Source organism: Sparus aurata, chromosome 8 (genome assembly GCF_900880675.1).
Source record: "Sparus aurata chromosome 8, fSpaAur1.1, whole genome shotgun sequence".
Taxonomy (NCBI): domain Eukaryota; kingdom Metazoa; phylum Chordata; class Actinopteri; order Spariformes; family Sparidae; genus Sparus; species Sparus aurata.
Window position 1 is genome coordinate 11,478,917 of NC_044194.1, and position 16,378 is coordinate 11,495,294.

The window sequence follows — 16,378 nt, forward strand, 5'->3', positions numbered from 1 at the left end:
TATATCATGTAAACAGAAACAAGGTTTTTTTGTAATGTCCTCTTTCTATTTCCTATCACATGAAACTCTACTGAGATGGCTCTGGCACTGTACAAGCAGCCAAAGGGGCCCGGGGCAAACAATCACTCTTCCCTTCCAAATGAGTTGGGAGTCGGACGTGCTGGGTAGCTGTGCAAACAGCCCTTTATTCCCTTCAGCGGCACCTGTCCCCCACCCCGGGGACAGTGGGGAGCTCCATGAACACCATTTATTGAGAGAAAAGCACCACTGTTGAAACAATCCCCTCCAGACTGCCATTCTGCTGCCATATGGCACACCTCTGTCTGTGTGCTCAGCCAAAACAAAGACACAGAGCTGCGACCAAAGGCTTAAATTATTTCCCCAGCTCCACTCTTTGTTCAGATTCTGCAGTTTTGCAGTACTACCACAGCAACACACAACGGGAAAAAAAATAAGGAGACAATTTCACTTGAAAGGGCCATAAATGCAGCCATGTTTTCACCTAAAGGGCATTCTATTTAAAAGCATAATTTTAGTGTTTCGTTCCTCATTTGTATTCAGTTCTGTTCAGACACTAGAAAGCACAATAGACTGAGAGTGTGCAGGCCACAAAAATGAACACTCTCAGGATGCTGGTGTTATTTTTGGTCATGCTAGCAACATGGCTCTAGGGACGGCAACGTTGTTCTGATGATCTGTCCATCACTTCAATCCGGACTGAAATATCTCATCAACCTTTTGATTAAATGTCGTGATTCTTTTATTGACATTCATGGTCCCCCATGATATAATTCCCCTTCCATCAATGTACGAAAATACTCACCAATATCCAAACACTAATCTGAGTTCTAGTTGAGCTGGTGATGCTCCAAGCTAAAGCCCAGTTAGGAAGTGAAGGTGGGTGTCTACAGTCTACGTCATGGTTTACAAGAATTCTCAGACACAAACAATGAATATGGAGTTTCTGAATATCGTCCCTCTGGAAGAAGATTTCCAAAAGGTCAGTTTTTGGTGATTTAAAACGCATGTTTAGGAATACTAAAGGCCAAAACTCATTAAATTGGCTTAAAAAGAAACACCCATGTACACGTGGACAGAGGCACTAGCCTGGCTTTAGACTCTTCCGACAGCATGCTACAGTTTGAAAGAATCTTACGGATTCTGCCGTGTTGTCAATGCTACAAGTTCCCTTATTGTTGGGTTGTTAAGGTTCACCCTGACAACGGACGCTGACAGAGATGGATTCTGACAGAGATGATTCTTATGGACAGTGCTGCAAACAGACAGTGGTCACTGAGAGCTTTCAGTGTGATATTTGGTAAGAAACAGACAATGTACAAGACAGGACACAATAGCAGCAGCTCATCTATGGTTTTACATAACAGGAGAGCAGGAGAGAGCATCTGATTGCTCAGAAGATATCAGATGCTCTTTTTACTCAGTCATGACACAAACATCTCCAGAGAGACATTCACTGTGACACTCATGTGCACGCTTGTTAAACCTTAAAACCCATGTCACTACTTTGGCCTGAAAACCCATTTTCCTCAAGACAGCAATGCAGGCGCTCAGCGCTATAACACTTCTGATGTGATTTTCTCGTGCTAGAAGTGGGAATAGTCTCCTCTTACAATTACAAACATTACAGAGCACAGAAAGTTTTCTGAACCAAATGAAAAGATGCCTGTGATTGAGTCCGCAATGTACTCACTCTCTACTATAGTCAGTGAGGCATTCAGAGGAGAGGAGAGGAGAGGAGAGGAGAGGAGAGGAGAGGAGAGGAGAGGAGACACCCAAATAACAAGTCTCTATCTCGGCTTGTTGTCTAACATATACAGACACAACCTAATGAACCAGGAATAATGACAATGTTTTTCCTTAACTGATTTTCAGCAGCTGTTGGGGCCGAGGGAGGACGACACCTGGGAAATAGGATGTGACAGGCAGTGGTTGTTGGGGTCATTGAGGCCGGCCTGGCTGGTTTTCAGGTTGTCCAGCTAATCGGAGACTGAGAAGATGACTCATTAAGACATTCAACAAGAATAATTCAGATAAATAAAATGATAGAGGGCTAAATTACTTATGATTTCTCTTTCTAATGCTGTCAACTGTGGGCTGGACCAAGCCTGATGTAAAACAGAGCTGCAACATTAGTCGATCAAGAGAAAAATTTGTTCCATATTATTTTGATAATCGATTAATAATTAAAACAAAACTGCTGCTGGATTCAGCTTCTTAAATTTAAGGATTTCCTGCTGGTCTTTGTGAGTTATGATAGTAAATGGGGAGTCTGGGTTTTGGACTGTTGGTGGGACAAATGACGCAATCAAAAAACGTCTCTTTGGGCGTGTGGGGATGTGAAATAAAGTGACAACTAGTGCTTTAGCAAACCGACTCCCATAATCAATTTAATCTATTTTCTGAATTAATCAATATTTGTTTTGTTTAGGAAAAAGGTCACAACATGGCTGTTACAACTCCTTGAAGTCCAAGGGGACATCTTCAAATTGCTTGTTTTGTCTGATCAACAGTCATTCGTCAACATTTTTTGGTACACAAAAAAGACAGGGGAAAAATATTTGGCATGTTTGTTTGAAAAATACCTGAAACGATCAATTGATAATAAGAAAATAATCTCACTGACTAATCACTTCAGCTCTAGTAACAAAGTTTTTTCTGGTCATAGCTGCAGGCGGTGTATGAGCCGGACTCAAGAGAAATAAAGAAGCACCAGCAGCATGTTTGCCAACTGCAAGTCATATTACAAGTCATCAGTTTTTTCTATTTGACTTCAGCACCAAGACAGCCAAACAACAGCAACAATGGTTTTAACGGGACCGTCACAGAAAGAATACAAATCGCTCAAAACAAGTCCACATTTTTTAAGTTTGGCAAAGGTTCACAAAGACTCCAAATAACATGCTGGTTTAGAAATACTGGAACAACAATCTAATGGTGCAAAATCCAGAAACCAAAGATCTTATAATGAATTAACTTTTCGGCAATGGAATACATGCAGGACCGCAAGTATTTTTAAACAGCAGAAAAATGTCAAATAAAAGACGTCAGCTAATGCAGCTGAGGGAGACGTTTGGCTGCAGCAGAGGCAGAAATTTATGGTACATCAGCTGAACTATATAAAAAAAAAAAACACTGATGCAGACACACATGTCAAAAAGGAGCTAGCGAAAAGTGAAAGATCCCTCAAGACAACAGAAAGCTCACAAAAGAACGAAATAAAACTGTGTAGGAGAAGCTCTACCCTCATTTATTACATGAAAAAAAAATACTACAAACCGGACTGAACAATATTTTAATGGCAAACACTACGCTACTGTTTCTAATCAAAACACACTTGCTGAATTGACCCACAAGCTGCAGGACAGCTGGCTTTGTGTCTGAGGCTCATGCGTTTCCAGTGGCCAGCCTCTTTGTCTCCGGTGTGTGTTCATCTATCTCCTCTCCAGAGACACTCATCTCATCTGACTGCTGCGCTGACACACACACAAAGGACAAGGAGACTGATTGCATGCACCGATGACCGTTAGTGTAATCTGCAGGCCCAGACACACGTGGAACAATGGACGCCACCCAAGAATTTATCTGATTATAAGATGGAGATAAAGCATTGACCGATGGACGATATGCAAATATATATATACATATATACACACAAGCAAACACAATGCAATCATACACGCACAAACACAAATAATGACTCTCATAAAGCAGCTCAGCCTCATCTATCTACCCTGTTGGAAAGCACAACTCCTTCTCTGGAGGAAAATTATCCAGCGTGGGTGGCATATTAGACTTAGATGAATTAAACATTCAAAGGGTGATTTTCAAATCTAAATACCAAAAAAAAAAAAAAAAAGAAAAAATATCCAGCACCGTCTCAACGTCTCGCTGCACCAATGCGCACGCCTCCCGTCGAGCTCCTCCGCTCTCTGCCTTCCTCCATTTTTATAAGTGGATTTGTTGAACTGTGTGCCGTACACACCTGAGAGACGGCGTGTTTTGTCACTCGTTTGAACAGAGAGATAAAAGACAGAAAAAGGAGAGCAGGAGTGAGACCCACAGTGGATGAGCCAACCTTGTACTCCCTCAGCGCAGCTCGAGTAGCCCTCTTTACAGCCTCTTAGCCACATCTGTATGAAGATGACAGGAGCTCCCTTGGAACTAGACACTCATTTGTGAGAGTCCTGCTTTCCTTCATGACCATTTTACCATGATGCTAAAGTTCAGCCACCATCCTCCTAATAAAGAGAACCAATAAGATAATGACTTTATCCTTATAAATATAAAGTAGAACATAGAACAGTAGAACATTGGGGTTATTATCTCTTTTTAATATTATTAAAAAGAGATAATTACCCCAATTAGATACATTAGATGCCAGCGAGTTTTCTCAGTGCTTAAATCCAAGTCTGATATCATCATTTCAGTTCAGAGTAGGGTTGCAAAATTTCAACAACGTTCAAGGTGGGAACTTTCCATTTGAATAAACAGGAAATTATGGGAATTAACAGTAGACAACAAATGGGAAATAACAGGAATGAAATGGAAATTAAGGGTTGTTTGCTCAGGCTGTATTTACCATGTCACAAGCACAAACCCTTTACCAAATCATACGCAGACATAACTATAAAGACTTTTAACAGAAAAGTAATAAATAAGCAATTCAGCTGAGTCCCAGTTCACCCCTTCCAAAAAAAAAAGACATCTCTCTGAAAAAATGATTTCAATCTCAATCCTCTATACTGTCTCCATGGATTTTCTCGTTGTCACACTCGGACCAAGACAGACCCATTGTGAAGCGTAGTTCAGGATTTATTGGATCACTTAAACACTAGGCACCGATGCGACAATCTGATGCACCCGATCATCTCGCCAATATTGACTCAAGTAAATAGACTGCCTTGATGTGAATGCACTACATTACATTATGTTTGTTTTTTTACCCCCACCACACCTGGCAAACAAATACAGTGCATCACATCTCAGGACATCATCTAAGAGTCTGTAAGCTTGTTCATCATCGTATTCCATTGAAAACATTGAACTTGTGTGCACTATTTAGTCCGCTGCTGAACTTCTCAACCCTGTCTGCGTGCTTTATACTGATGTTTCATTTATTCATGACTCACTTTCTGGTTAAGTTAACTGCTTTTTAAAGACAGAGAGATGTACAAAGTGGTTACTGAGGCTATACAGATACAGTGCCGAAGCACTGTTTATATAAGGAGAAAATAAGCTGTTATCAGATTCTGTCTGCTGAACACGGAGCCTGAAGGACCTGACAGCTCTTCGTTTGAAGATCTTTTTTCCCCTTTTACTGAATATATTGTGTGTGACATTATCCAGTCAACACAAAGTCACCATCCTGTCAAATCAAGACACCGTAAGTAATACCTCAATCTTCTGAAGGTACAGTGAATCCCAGAGGGACGGGACCCATGAATCGAGCAGCCTTATGAAATCAAGTCAACCACAAATCCAGTTTATGTGAGCACTGAAAGCAAGAGGCTACAGCTGACCTTGGAATAAGCCTGGGGTTTCCTTCCCTGAAGCAAAAAATACTGTACACAGTATTTAGAACATACCCAGTCAGAATAAAATCAATACCAATCCAGAAGGGTTTATCTATTGTAAGTGTGAATGCGTTCTTGTTTGTTTGATTAGCACCAGCGTAGCAGGAGGTGTAGGATATATAAAGGCACAGTTGGAAGTCTACAAGAAACTGGTTGTCACCAAGGGTTTAACAACATTTGGATATCCCGACATACAAACAATAACAGTAAAGCATCTGTTTCTCGAGCAGCAATGACCACGATGAAAACATTACAGAGGCGAGACCCCCACAGAGCGTGCCGAGTAGGAAAATCTGCTGAGGAGACAGATAAGACACGAGAAGAAGAAGGGGAGGTACAGCAATCATTAGCTCAAAAAACCCTGCCGTGAGGCTGTGTGCAGCAGAACCACAAGCCTGGTGACATAAACATAGAAAGAGGTGACCCGTGGAGTAGATGAGGGCGGGATGGACGAGAGGAATGGCAGGAGAACAAAGGGGAGATGGATGTGTCATAAATAAAAACGGCTCAATCTCATTCTTGAGAAAATGCCCCCTTGTGGGACGTCAAAATTAAGAGACGCAATGAAGACTAAACAGAGAGCTGGAGATGAAATTACTCTCTACACCTCACTGGTCGTTCTCTGACTTTCACCACTCCGTTGGCCAACAGAAGAGTGTCGTGGCTGTCAGACCACGTCTGTTTTCAGCCCAGCACCTGGCCTGAGCTGCTGATGACACACACATTAATATTAATCTCCATCACAAAGCAACTTTTGTATCGGGGAAGCGTGACCGCCGTTTATGCACAAGCAACAACACTGTTGGTAACCTAACCCTAACCCTGTTGGAAAACAAAATCCAACATAGCCGATAAAGAGAACAAGAATCCGAACGCACACAGATATACTGCAGATCATTTAATTCCCCGCATGCTGTGGTGCAACCTGAGTCAACGGAAAAGTGCAGATCCGCTGTTTTTCTCTGTGAGCGGAGTAGAACGAGCATATGCCTGTGTTTCCTCATTAGTCTGCAGAGGCACAGGGCCTTGAAGTACAGAGCGAGACAAAGGATGGATTCTCTCATACAGCAGAGAGCCCAGAGGCCCAAAGACAAACCGGACCAGAGCAACAAGCAGGACTGACAGAGGAGAGGACAAAAAGTAAAGTGTGACTGTGGATAGATCATGATGGTTGATGCATGTGGAGTTTACATACTTACATACCAGCATTTTCTCATTGTTAGTATGAAAATCTTTCTCACTGCTACTTTATTTATTATATTTTCCTTTTGATGATGTTGTTTCAATGACTGTATTTTTATTTGAAAGGAGGCTCTACACACGATCAGCTTGCATATGTACATGCACGCATTTTTCACTGATGGTATGTATATCAATTGGCAGCTCATCTTGGCACTATTCACCCACTATTTCACTTGCATTTGTTTTTTGTCGATGTTGTTTCGATGATCCGTATCAGTTTTTTGTTCGTCATTGGCAGGATCCTGGCAGCTGTTTAAAGGGGTTACACCCACAAATGTCTCAGCAATGCTAAGGAAAGCCTCGGGCTAAGAGTTTCCTACTGCTGCTGCGCACTATTAAAAAGTGTTATAAACTGCGGGTGCTGACGACTTCACTTGTTCTGATTTTGGTTATACTCCAAAGACTTTTGAGTTTCGTAGACATCACATCCAAAAAAAACTGCAAAAAATCAGAATCAATTCCTATTTCAAAGTGATAACTTATTGGAGAAAAACCCTCCTAAACAGCATATTCTGTGCTGTGTAAAACTCTAAAAATTAGGTTACAAAGACAACATCGGCAATAAAATCGTTCCTCTCTTTCGTGTAAATGTGTATCTGTTACAACACTGTATAATAAATAAGGCAGAAAATGTATTACAGTAACATCAGTTATCAGTTGTATCACATTTAATATGAAATCACATATTTGTGCCCTCTATTCCCAGCTGCAAAAACTGCAATCGGGCACGTTGTGCTGTGCATGAGGGCAGTTCCTCAACATTAGGTGTCTCATTATTAAACACAACTCCATATCCAACATTAACCAAGGCTGATGTGTTGTCCTCCTTCAGTTTATGCTGAGCCTGATATAACAGGGCAATTAAAATTCTGTTTGATACCGAATTGTGCTCACAAACTTTTGAGGTCAGCATCTGAAGACGGCTCTTAACTGATAAACACTCTGGCTTGAGGTGGTGCATCACTCCTGCGTGTCATAACTGCAGGTTACAAACGGCCTTCATTATCTGATTAAAGCTTAGCTCCACACTCTTTTTAAATTAGTTAAGCTATCGGAGGCTCTCCCCTTTCTGCGATCCCCAGCAAGAGCTTCGGCGCGCCGCATTAACTCATTTATGAGGCCACTGAAGTATATAAATATCAACCAACAAGCTGTGCAATCTGTTTGCATTACTATGGCTGTAGGCTGTCTCCTTTTAAAGTGAACCTTTGGCCTGGCTGGGGAACGGGATCGTCAACACTGCTCCGCTCTCGTCCACTTCTCTCATTAGCAGGCCACTCACCAGAGGAATATATTACTCTGGTAGGAGTTTTAATATTCATGCTTCCAGGTGGAGGATAACCCCAGACCCCCCCCCCCCCCCCCCCCCGTTTCTCTTTGTCACACAAAACATCCCAGGCAGCACAATGGAGGTCTCAGCAGACTGCTACCGACACACTGACAGACTGCCTGCCTGCTCTCCATCCAGCCACACAAACACACACACACACACACACGCACACACAAAGAGACACTGGGGAATATAAGAGGGCCATTTGATGAAACCCAAACAAGCTCTACACCCACATTTGTTGGCCCCTGCGTCCAGATACGACGAGAGCTGATGACATTTCTGCGAGAAAAGTGTAAACGTGCGAGAGCTCATGTTTGCGATGAGTGCCTAACAAAAGAGTCATTTGCCATCTCGTCTTCAGCTAAGCTCATTCTCGAATCCAAGGTCAGGCAAAGTTTAATTTCTCTGCAACAACCTGTCGGCAAATCAGAGCTGTGACTGAGAGAGCAATGAAACACAAGGGTGAACACTAAGGACCACATCCAAAGGCAGCGACAGAGCTAACGCTGCCCTGTGCAACCTTGACACGATGCATCAGCCCTTTCATTATCAACAAGACGTGACTGATAGAGCGTATCTGGCAAGGGGCTGCTCCCACATTTCAAATCCCCATGAAAGAGATCGGGGAGGGCTGCAAGCCGGGTCCGTCCTGCACCGCTCTGCTGTGTAGATAGACGCCACAGTGATGTAATCCTTAATCGCAACCAGCCATGCGCCACAGGTTCAGCCAATCGTGATGCCGGTGCGCAGTGATGCTGGTAAACATAAGTGACGTTCTCCTGAGGTTACTCTTCATGAAACATTCAGACCTAGCACACATTTTAATCATTCATATGAAGAACAGCAACAGTGTGTCAGCCGCTGCGAGTTCAGAGCGCACACACCTGCACACAGAAGCATGCACTCTTTCAAAGAGGGCTCACGTGTCTCGTGCCCATCGGCCCCCACGAAGGACACCGTGGAGAGGTTACGTGTCACTGAAGGTCCTGACAGTGTAAAGTCAGCAAAGATCTGCAGTCTCCAGGGAACTCTCAAGCGTCACACTGGACACTGCAGACAAAACTGGGATTTCTATATATTTCTCTACATCTACATTCATCACCAGTTTCCATTTTTCATCTGAATGTACAAAAATATATATTAATCCAATCTGTAATGACAAAACTCGAGCAGTGAAAGTAAAGACGTGACTATCAACTGCACTGAGAAAGACACAAAATGTTCCCCGAGAAGCAAAAACTGTTAAAAAGACAAAAAAATCTACCACTGAACGTCTGAACTTGAACTTTCGCTATTTCAAGCAAGGTTTTATTGAGGCAAAGCTCTGGGCAATATATAACTTTGGTCTGTTAAATGAAAATAAGGATTTTACAAAACAAACAAAAAAAGTGCTTGTAGTTGTCAAAGTAGGCTATCCCAAGAAAAGAATAATTTTGTTACAATTCATAGCAGACACTTTGACTTTGTCGCAACCCAGCTCAGATGGTTGAAACAAGAAGAAAGACCGCAGCATAGTAGCCATTTAAATAATATTTTACTAAACCAAATTGAACCAAATGAGACCAGATGTAAAGCAAATCTAAATGAAACCACAAACAGAGCCAAACTTAAACTTTGCGAGCTGGTAGAGACCGATAAAGAAATGAAGAGAGATATCCGGAACCTCGTGTATGAGTTGGAGTAATCAGGAGGATTTCTCTGCCTCTAAACAGAAACAGGTAAAACACACACAAAAAAAAAGCCCGCCACAAACTGTAGTGGGAAAGGTGTTACTAACACTAATGATGGCTTCGTTCTATTCAAGCGCCCATTAGGCAATGAACGTGTGAAAGAGAACCAGCATGCACAATCCCAGGAACCTGAAACTAAAGCGGTAAAATGGAATTCATACTCGGACATGTTAAAATGTCTTCAGTAGAAAAGTCCTCATTGTACCAGAGCTTGTGCATTGTGTCTGCATGAGCACGAGGGCTACACAATATGGTAAAATATATATTTTTACTGACACAATTGCAATATCATAAGTTTTGCATCACAACTTTCATTTTCACTATAAAACCGTTTAAAATCATGAGGATGTGACATTCGTCGGTGTCTGTGGTAAACAAATGTGTTTTCTTACAGGATTTGTAGGCCAGGGCATCTCTGTTGCACTACTTCATTACAGTGCTTGGCCATACTCCAGTTTCGATAATGGATTGATTAATTGTGCGGGCCTGACTAGTGCCGAAACATTTTAAATGGCGTTAGTTCTCGAACACATCTAGGTGTTGGTTTAATGGCGTCACAGGAGGTAAAACGCTGAATGTGTGTCAGGGGAACAGTGGGACAGTCCCAGGATCATCTTGGTCGGCGTGGGCATGGCATCACGGTGTGTCCTCCAATAGCATTCGGGGAATTAATTACCATCCTGGAAGCGCTAACGACCAAGCCTTTGTCAGGGCTTTTTGGAAGGGCAATCCTGACCAGTGAGTGATCTCATATTTGGTTCGAGTAACTGTGGAGTCACCGCAGCAACAGCTGAGAGCCTGGCACCATGCTTCAGTGTAAAGCACTCCTCAATGAGCACAAAACACACACGGCTCCCCTCCCCCGGCGGTGTCCCCCCCCCCACCAAGATGTCAGCAGACCTCAGGAGAACTTGTAAAGCATTGATTGTGGTCACAGCAGCAGTGACTCTTTCTTTTTTCTACCTTAATACATCCAGAATCAGAGTCAGGTTTATTGCCAAGTTTGTTTTTCTACAAGCGAGGAATGAGCCTTTATGTTTTCTGGTGCATAACAACAAATGTAACAAGTAGAATATAATCTCAAAGTCTAAAAATGTCGATATGGCTGTTATTTAAATGAAGGAGCTTTACGGTTTTCTGCAGGAATGTGCAAAGTTTTCGAAGAGGAATCTGCCAAAAGCTCAGTTTGATTGAGTTTGAGTTTGATTTTGAATCAAGAGGTTTTTTTTTACTGTGGGGTTCAAAAGTGACACTGCCCTGAGAGCTGGTGGCTGGGGTTTCCATTAAACAAAACAGTTATTAGAGAGCCAGGGGTAATCACAGGTTTTACAGGGTGTAGAGTAAGCTATAATTAACTATTTGTGTGGAGCAGAGTGGGCCAAAGCTCTGTGCTGACAGTCATTCAATAAATCTTTTATTAATTAGAAGCACAACAAAGAAACGCTGGAGGTTTTCAAGAGTGCGTTACAGATTTTCTACCGGCAAAGGAGAAATTAGGTATGATCTCTGTCTTCTGCAACATTGTCCTTGTTTGCATTATAAGCATTCAAAGAAATAATAATCAGCAAAAACATGAGAAAATGCAAATCCTCGGGTGGCGGGGAGCTCAAAACACGCCCCACTTCTTCTTTGTAAAAGAAAAGCACGCCAATCCTTATAGGCATAAACAATAGTTTTCTTTCTCACTCCTCACCCCACACACAATTCACAGCACATAACTGTGTAACAGTGTCATCATCAGCGGGGCTCCTTCATATGCATAAGCTGGGAGAACTTTTAAAGCTAACCGGAGACAAACAAGCTGCATTTACCCATCAATAATGCATCTGGCGGAACTTAAATTAGAATAATGCTCGACTTGTGCTTCAAGAGCACAAGCAGATGAGAGTGCATGTTGTGCTGCAGTGGGTGAATCCACTTAGTCTCGTCTTTGATTAACTATGGTGTTTTCTGTTATCCAAACATGTTAATGACAAATATGTGAGTCCCAGTCGGTCTCTCTGCTGCAACACTGCACTAAAATCAAGAGAGCAAAAGAGGCCTGAGGGCAACCGAGGATTTCGGGCACTTCCATCGACCTGCGACTGGATGTGAGCTAAATCTACAGGACTGTGTAATTACGGGTGCTCACATTTTCCTCCATAATTCATTAAAGCAAAACTTAAGTCCTTGCATTACAGCTGCCACTTCCTTTAAAAAGGGTGGACATGTTTTCTTCTGAAAGACCTCAACGCTCAGCCGCGGTTGTGTTTTCCTTATTTCTGCCGAAGCTGGTTTTATCAATGCAAAAACACCACGGTGACGTCCACGTCACATCTGAAGAAGTGGGCACCTTGTTCAATGTCAGACGAGAGGATGGAGGCCGACGTCTGTCAGGGGTAAATCTGAGTTTAGAGCCATTAAACAGTTTAGGGAAGGGATCAGAGTGTAATGGAAACAGGTCTAGTGGGAATAAAAGCTCAGCATAAGAAGGTGAAAAAGAGAAAGAAAGATAGAAAACACAGGGAGGCAGAGAGAGCTCATGAGAGACTGAGAATATATGACCTAGTTATGCCTCTTACTTTGCATTCCCTAGTCTAGGTGTCCTGGTATCCAGGGTGATTTTGGTTTTTGGCAGGCCTGGAAGCCAGGAAGGAAGGAAGGAAGGGCAAAGTTTGAACTCAATGAGGAACACGCTCCAGCGGTGTGGCCGGTCAGGTGAATTAGCCTGCTCTCTCTCTCTCTCTCTCTCTCTCTCTTTCTCTCTTTCTCCCCCAGGTGCCAGGTTAGAAGGAGAGAGAGTCAGGACGCCAGACAGCCACAGCAGAGCCGGAGCACTCTCCTCTTTCACTCCACTCCCCTCCTTCCAGCCCTGCTGACGTCAGCCACCCAGACCACACGACTCTGCTGCAAACAGCACACCTGCTGGCTTCACAGTCCATCTGGCCCGGCTCCATCTCTGGCTCAGCTCTCCGAGCAGAGACGCAGGTCTGTTTACAACCTGGGCACACAGTCACGATCCTACAGTAATTGCAGTAACTATTTCACGCTTTGCTCGTGGGAGAAAAAAAGAGGAACGGTGGCTGTACATCCTGCTGATGATAAGGCGTATCAAAAGGGACGAGAATCACACACGTCTTATTAACGTTTCACATCGCAGGTTAACGTTGTGGAGGGGCTTTAATGCATCTACATGTTGCTGCTAGTCAGGGAAGTCCCGAAGGATTTCCTTGCGCACCTTTTTCCTACAAACACAGAGAAAGGGAACAGTTTTTGTCCTGCTATTGAAGTGACAGGCCCTCTCAGACACTTTCTTCTGAAATCAAAACGGAGCTATCATCAAAGCATCGCTTGTAGAAGAGAAGACATTTTACTATCAGGGCCTGGCTCTGTTTTTCATCTTTACAAGCAAATACGCTTCAGCCTGCAAAATATCAATAGTTTGTTTCCATGATTATGGAAGAACACACACGTCATTCCTGCATCGACATGGCACGGCCCATGCTTCCACCTGTGCATTGTGAGCCACACTGCATGTTCACCAGGGCGGCAATGGGATACCCCATGTGCATTATTGATGTCACAGGTTCAAGGGAAACTGCATGAGCAACAACCAGCCCAAAATGAGGAACCAACACGCTGCTGACAAACTGACAAGTAAGAAAAATAATCCTGCCTTCCAGCCATACATCTCAAGAGTGCAATGTGCTTTTGACACCCCCATCTAGCGTTGTCATGTCTGTCCTCCGGAGCCCCCTGACGTCTCACAGCCAGGCTTGTCACCAAATTCCAATCATGTGGGGTTTTTATGTTTGTTTGTTTTTTTTTCTGGCTGCTTTGGGGCACGTGAGGAGGGAAACACATCCTCCCAGAATACGCCTTTTCTATTATTTAAAATGACAAAAATAACTCCGCATAATGCTCATTCAGGGTGTCCTCTTAGGTTAGACAACCAGCAGGCGGGACATGCAGGCAGGCAGGCAGGCACTTGCTGTCCCCCCCCCTCTCTCTCTCTCTCTTTCTCTGCTCACACACACTCTCGCCTCTTCTGTCTGCCAGGTCAGACGCAATCGCCAAAAACCAGAACCCCGGCGGTCGACAGGTGACTAACCTGAATGGTGCACGTATATTCCGTATCGTCCAGCAGTCTGACGGTGCAGCTGTATTCCCGCTCAAGATTCCTGATGCTGCCGCTCATGAATCGGCTCAACATCTTCTCGGAGAGTCGCTGCTGCTCTGCGTCTGTAGGACCAGAACAATAAAACTCAACACCACAGCGTTGCGAGTGAATGTCACATTGACCACAATCCCACACGGTCCCCTACACGACCAGCAGCCACGGATTCACCCGCCGAGGCGTGCACCATTGTTGTCCCGTTAAGTTTGTCTTTTTTTTTCTTTCTTTTCGTGCGCTCGGAGGGCCCGTGAGAAGAGCAGAATCCGAGGGATGCCCGCATCCAGATCCAGAGGCAGCTCAGCCCTGTTGTGTGTCTGTGGCGGAGCCGAGGATTATCTCTCACCATTCACCGCCGCCACTTGAGCGGAGCGGGCGGGTCCCAGAGAAAACTGACGTCAAATTGAGCCAACGGGAGCGTGTGGCGTTTTCTCCGCACTTTATCACCCAGTATTGTTTTTTTTGTTTTTTTTCTTCTTCTTCTTCTTACACCGCATTTTTTTTTTATCCTGACTTGCAACCGTCAGGGTCCAAAAAATAAGAATAAAAAATAAAAAATACATCTGAATCCTGTTTGTGAAACACCCTCAAGAGACTTTACAATTAGGCTAAATATATAGGGTCATGTTTTATTTATAATGCAAAATCTAGTGGGGAAAGACTGCAGTGCCTTTACCCCATTTTTTAAAACCATGATAAAAAAAAGGCATCAATTAAGACATCACTGACAAAACTTCTTTAGGATGAGAGCTGTTAATAAATCATAAATGGTGTGATGGAGCCTAAATATGATAGAAATCAGCAGTAAAATAATACACACTGTAATACTTGATTTCTTGACTAAGTGTTTTTATGGAAATCTTTATAAAGGAACCAAAATCAAGACAGACTGACCTAAACCACTGTCCTCAGGTGTCACGTCGTGTCTTGTAGAACTTAAGGTGAGCAGTGTACTATTTTTAACAACTCTTCCTGTCTTGGTGAGTGCGTGGTGTAAATGTGTGTTTTGACTGCCACCTGCAGGCCAGTCAGCGTTAGTGCGATTTAATAAACAGCCACCAGTGACCCCAGTGTGTTAAAATCATTAACCCAAAGTGGTGTGAGAGGATCCTCTGGGGTCTTTAAAGGCATGGTGGAGAGGATATGCAGAAAAATCAACAGGTTTGATTTGACTGCTTTTTCATTCCCACTTATTTCTGTTATGACAGCACAGCTACAGCCTACAGGAGAAAAATGTCTGGCTGAATGTGATAAAAAATAAAAAAAAATCCAATATCTGGATTGCAACATAAACATTTTTCACCTCAAACATACTATGTTATTGTTGTGTTTCATAGATAGGGATGTTGTAAAGTTAAAACAATTAAATCCAAAAGTGGGCGAAATCCAAAAGTGGGCGCCACTTGGACATCCCTGCCGTGACCCGGATTCGAACCGGGGTTGCTGCGGCCACAACGCAGAGTACTAACCACTATACGATCACGGCGAGCTAGCCGGGGCTGGTGGCGTGAGGTGCCATTTTCAGTAGAAGAATGACGAAAACCCCCGAATCTGATTGATTAATGGTTTAATATAACGTCCTTGTTAATTAACCATATAACAAAAGAGGCTTACAGTGGCCAAGTGAAGCGAGAACTGTAGTTCTCTATGTAGTTAGCTCCGCTTTGGTAAGTTAACTATAGCTAAAGTTTAGCTAGCGCTTCTTAACTTAACGTTACTGCCTGATGACGTCAATTAACGTATTTCGGTGAACTTTACTCAATTAATTCTGTCGTGTAACTAACGTTACTTCGCCAAGCGGACATTTTGTGTACATTTCCAGGCTGTTCTTATATTAACTTTACCTTAATAATAACTTCTCACAGAACTTCTCTCCTGGGTTTTTGTTCGAAATAACGCAGAAGTTAGCTTGATATTTTGCAAGATGCTGTAAGTATGTACGCTGTTTCCAACGTAACGCTATACCATAAGCAATTGAGTTAGTCTGTGTATAATTGTATTATCTCTTTACTCTAAAGAGTACACTGAAATTCCAGATGGGAAGTACTTCATTTCCCCTTTGGCTTACATATCATCATTTATCTTGACAGGATGTAATGTTTCTAATCATATACATTCAGGTATCCTTCACTGTAGCAGGGTAGGAAGTTTAGTCTTTACAGGATAAGTTCATACATCTGACCCTCATGTAAAGTCAGGTGAAGTTTTTTAGTCCAAGATACATTTTCTGGAGTTTCACATGAAAACAGCGTTGCAGCATAAACGATTAAAGTACGTGGGAACGTAAAAAAAACAAACAAAAGAGGTTAAGAATGAAACATAAGAT

The 16,378-nt window shown here is 42.9% G+C and overlaps 1 protein-coding gene and 1 non-coding gene across 5 annotated transcripts in view; both read right to left on the bottom strand.

The window, feature by feature from the left end:
- frmd5a (FERM domain containing 5a) overlaps positions 1-15,973 on the bottom strand; it is a 65,958-nt gene extending 49,985 nt beyond the window's left edge. Inside the window, exons 1-2 of one of the 4 annotated variants that reach the window (XM_030425344.1) lie at positions 15,897-15,973; positions 13,990-14,120 (exon numbers count right to left, since the gene is read on the bottom strand). In XM_030425344.1, coding sequence (XP_030281204.1) covers positions 13,990-14,091 — 102 coding nt within the window. In that variant the 5' untranslated portion in view covers positions 14,092-14,120; positions 15,897-15,973. Of the gene's footprint in view, positions 1-13,989; positions 14,509-15,896 lie in introns of those variants that run through there. The other 3 variants (XM_030425347.1, XM_030425346.1, XM_030425345.1) reach the window with 3 other exon arrangements.
- On the bottom strand, positions 15,467-15,538 carry trnah-gug (transfer RNA histidin (anticodon GUG)). The gene has a single exon. It is a non-coding gene; the product is annotated as a tRNA-His (tRNA).
- Positions 15,974-16,378: the final 405 nt, after the last annotated feature.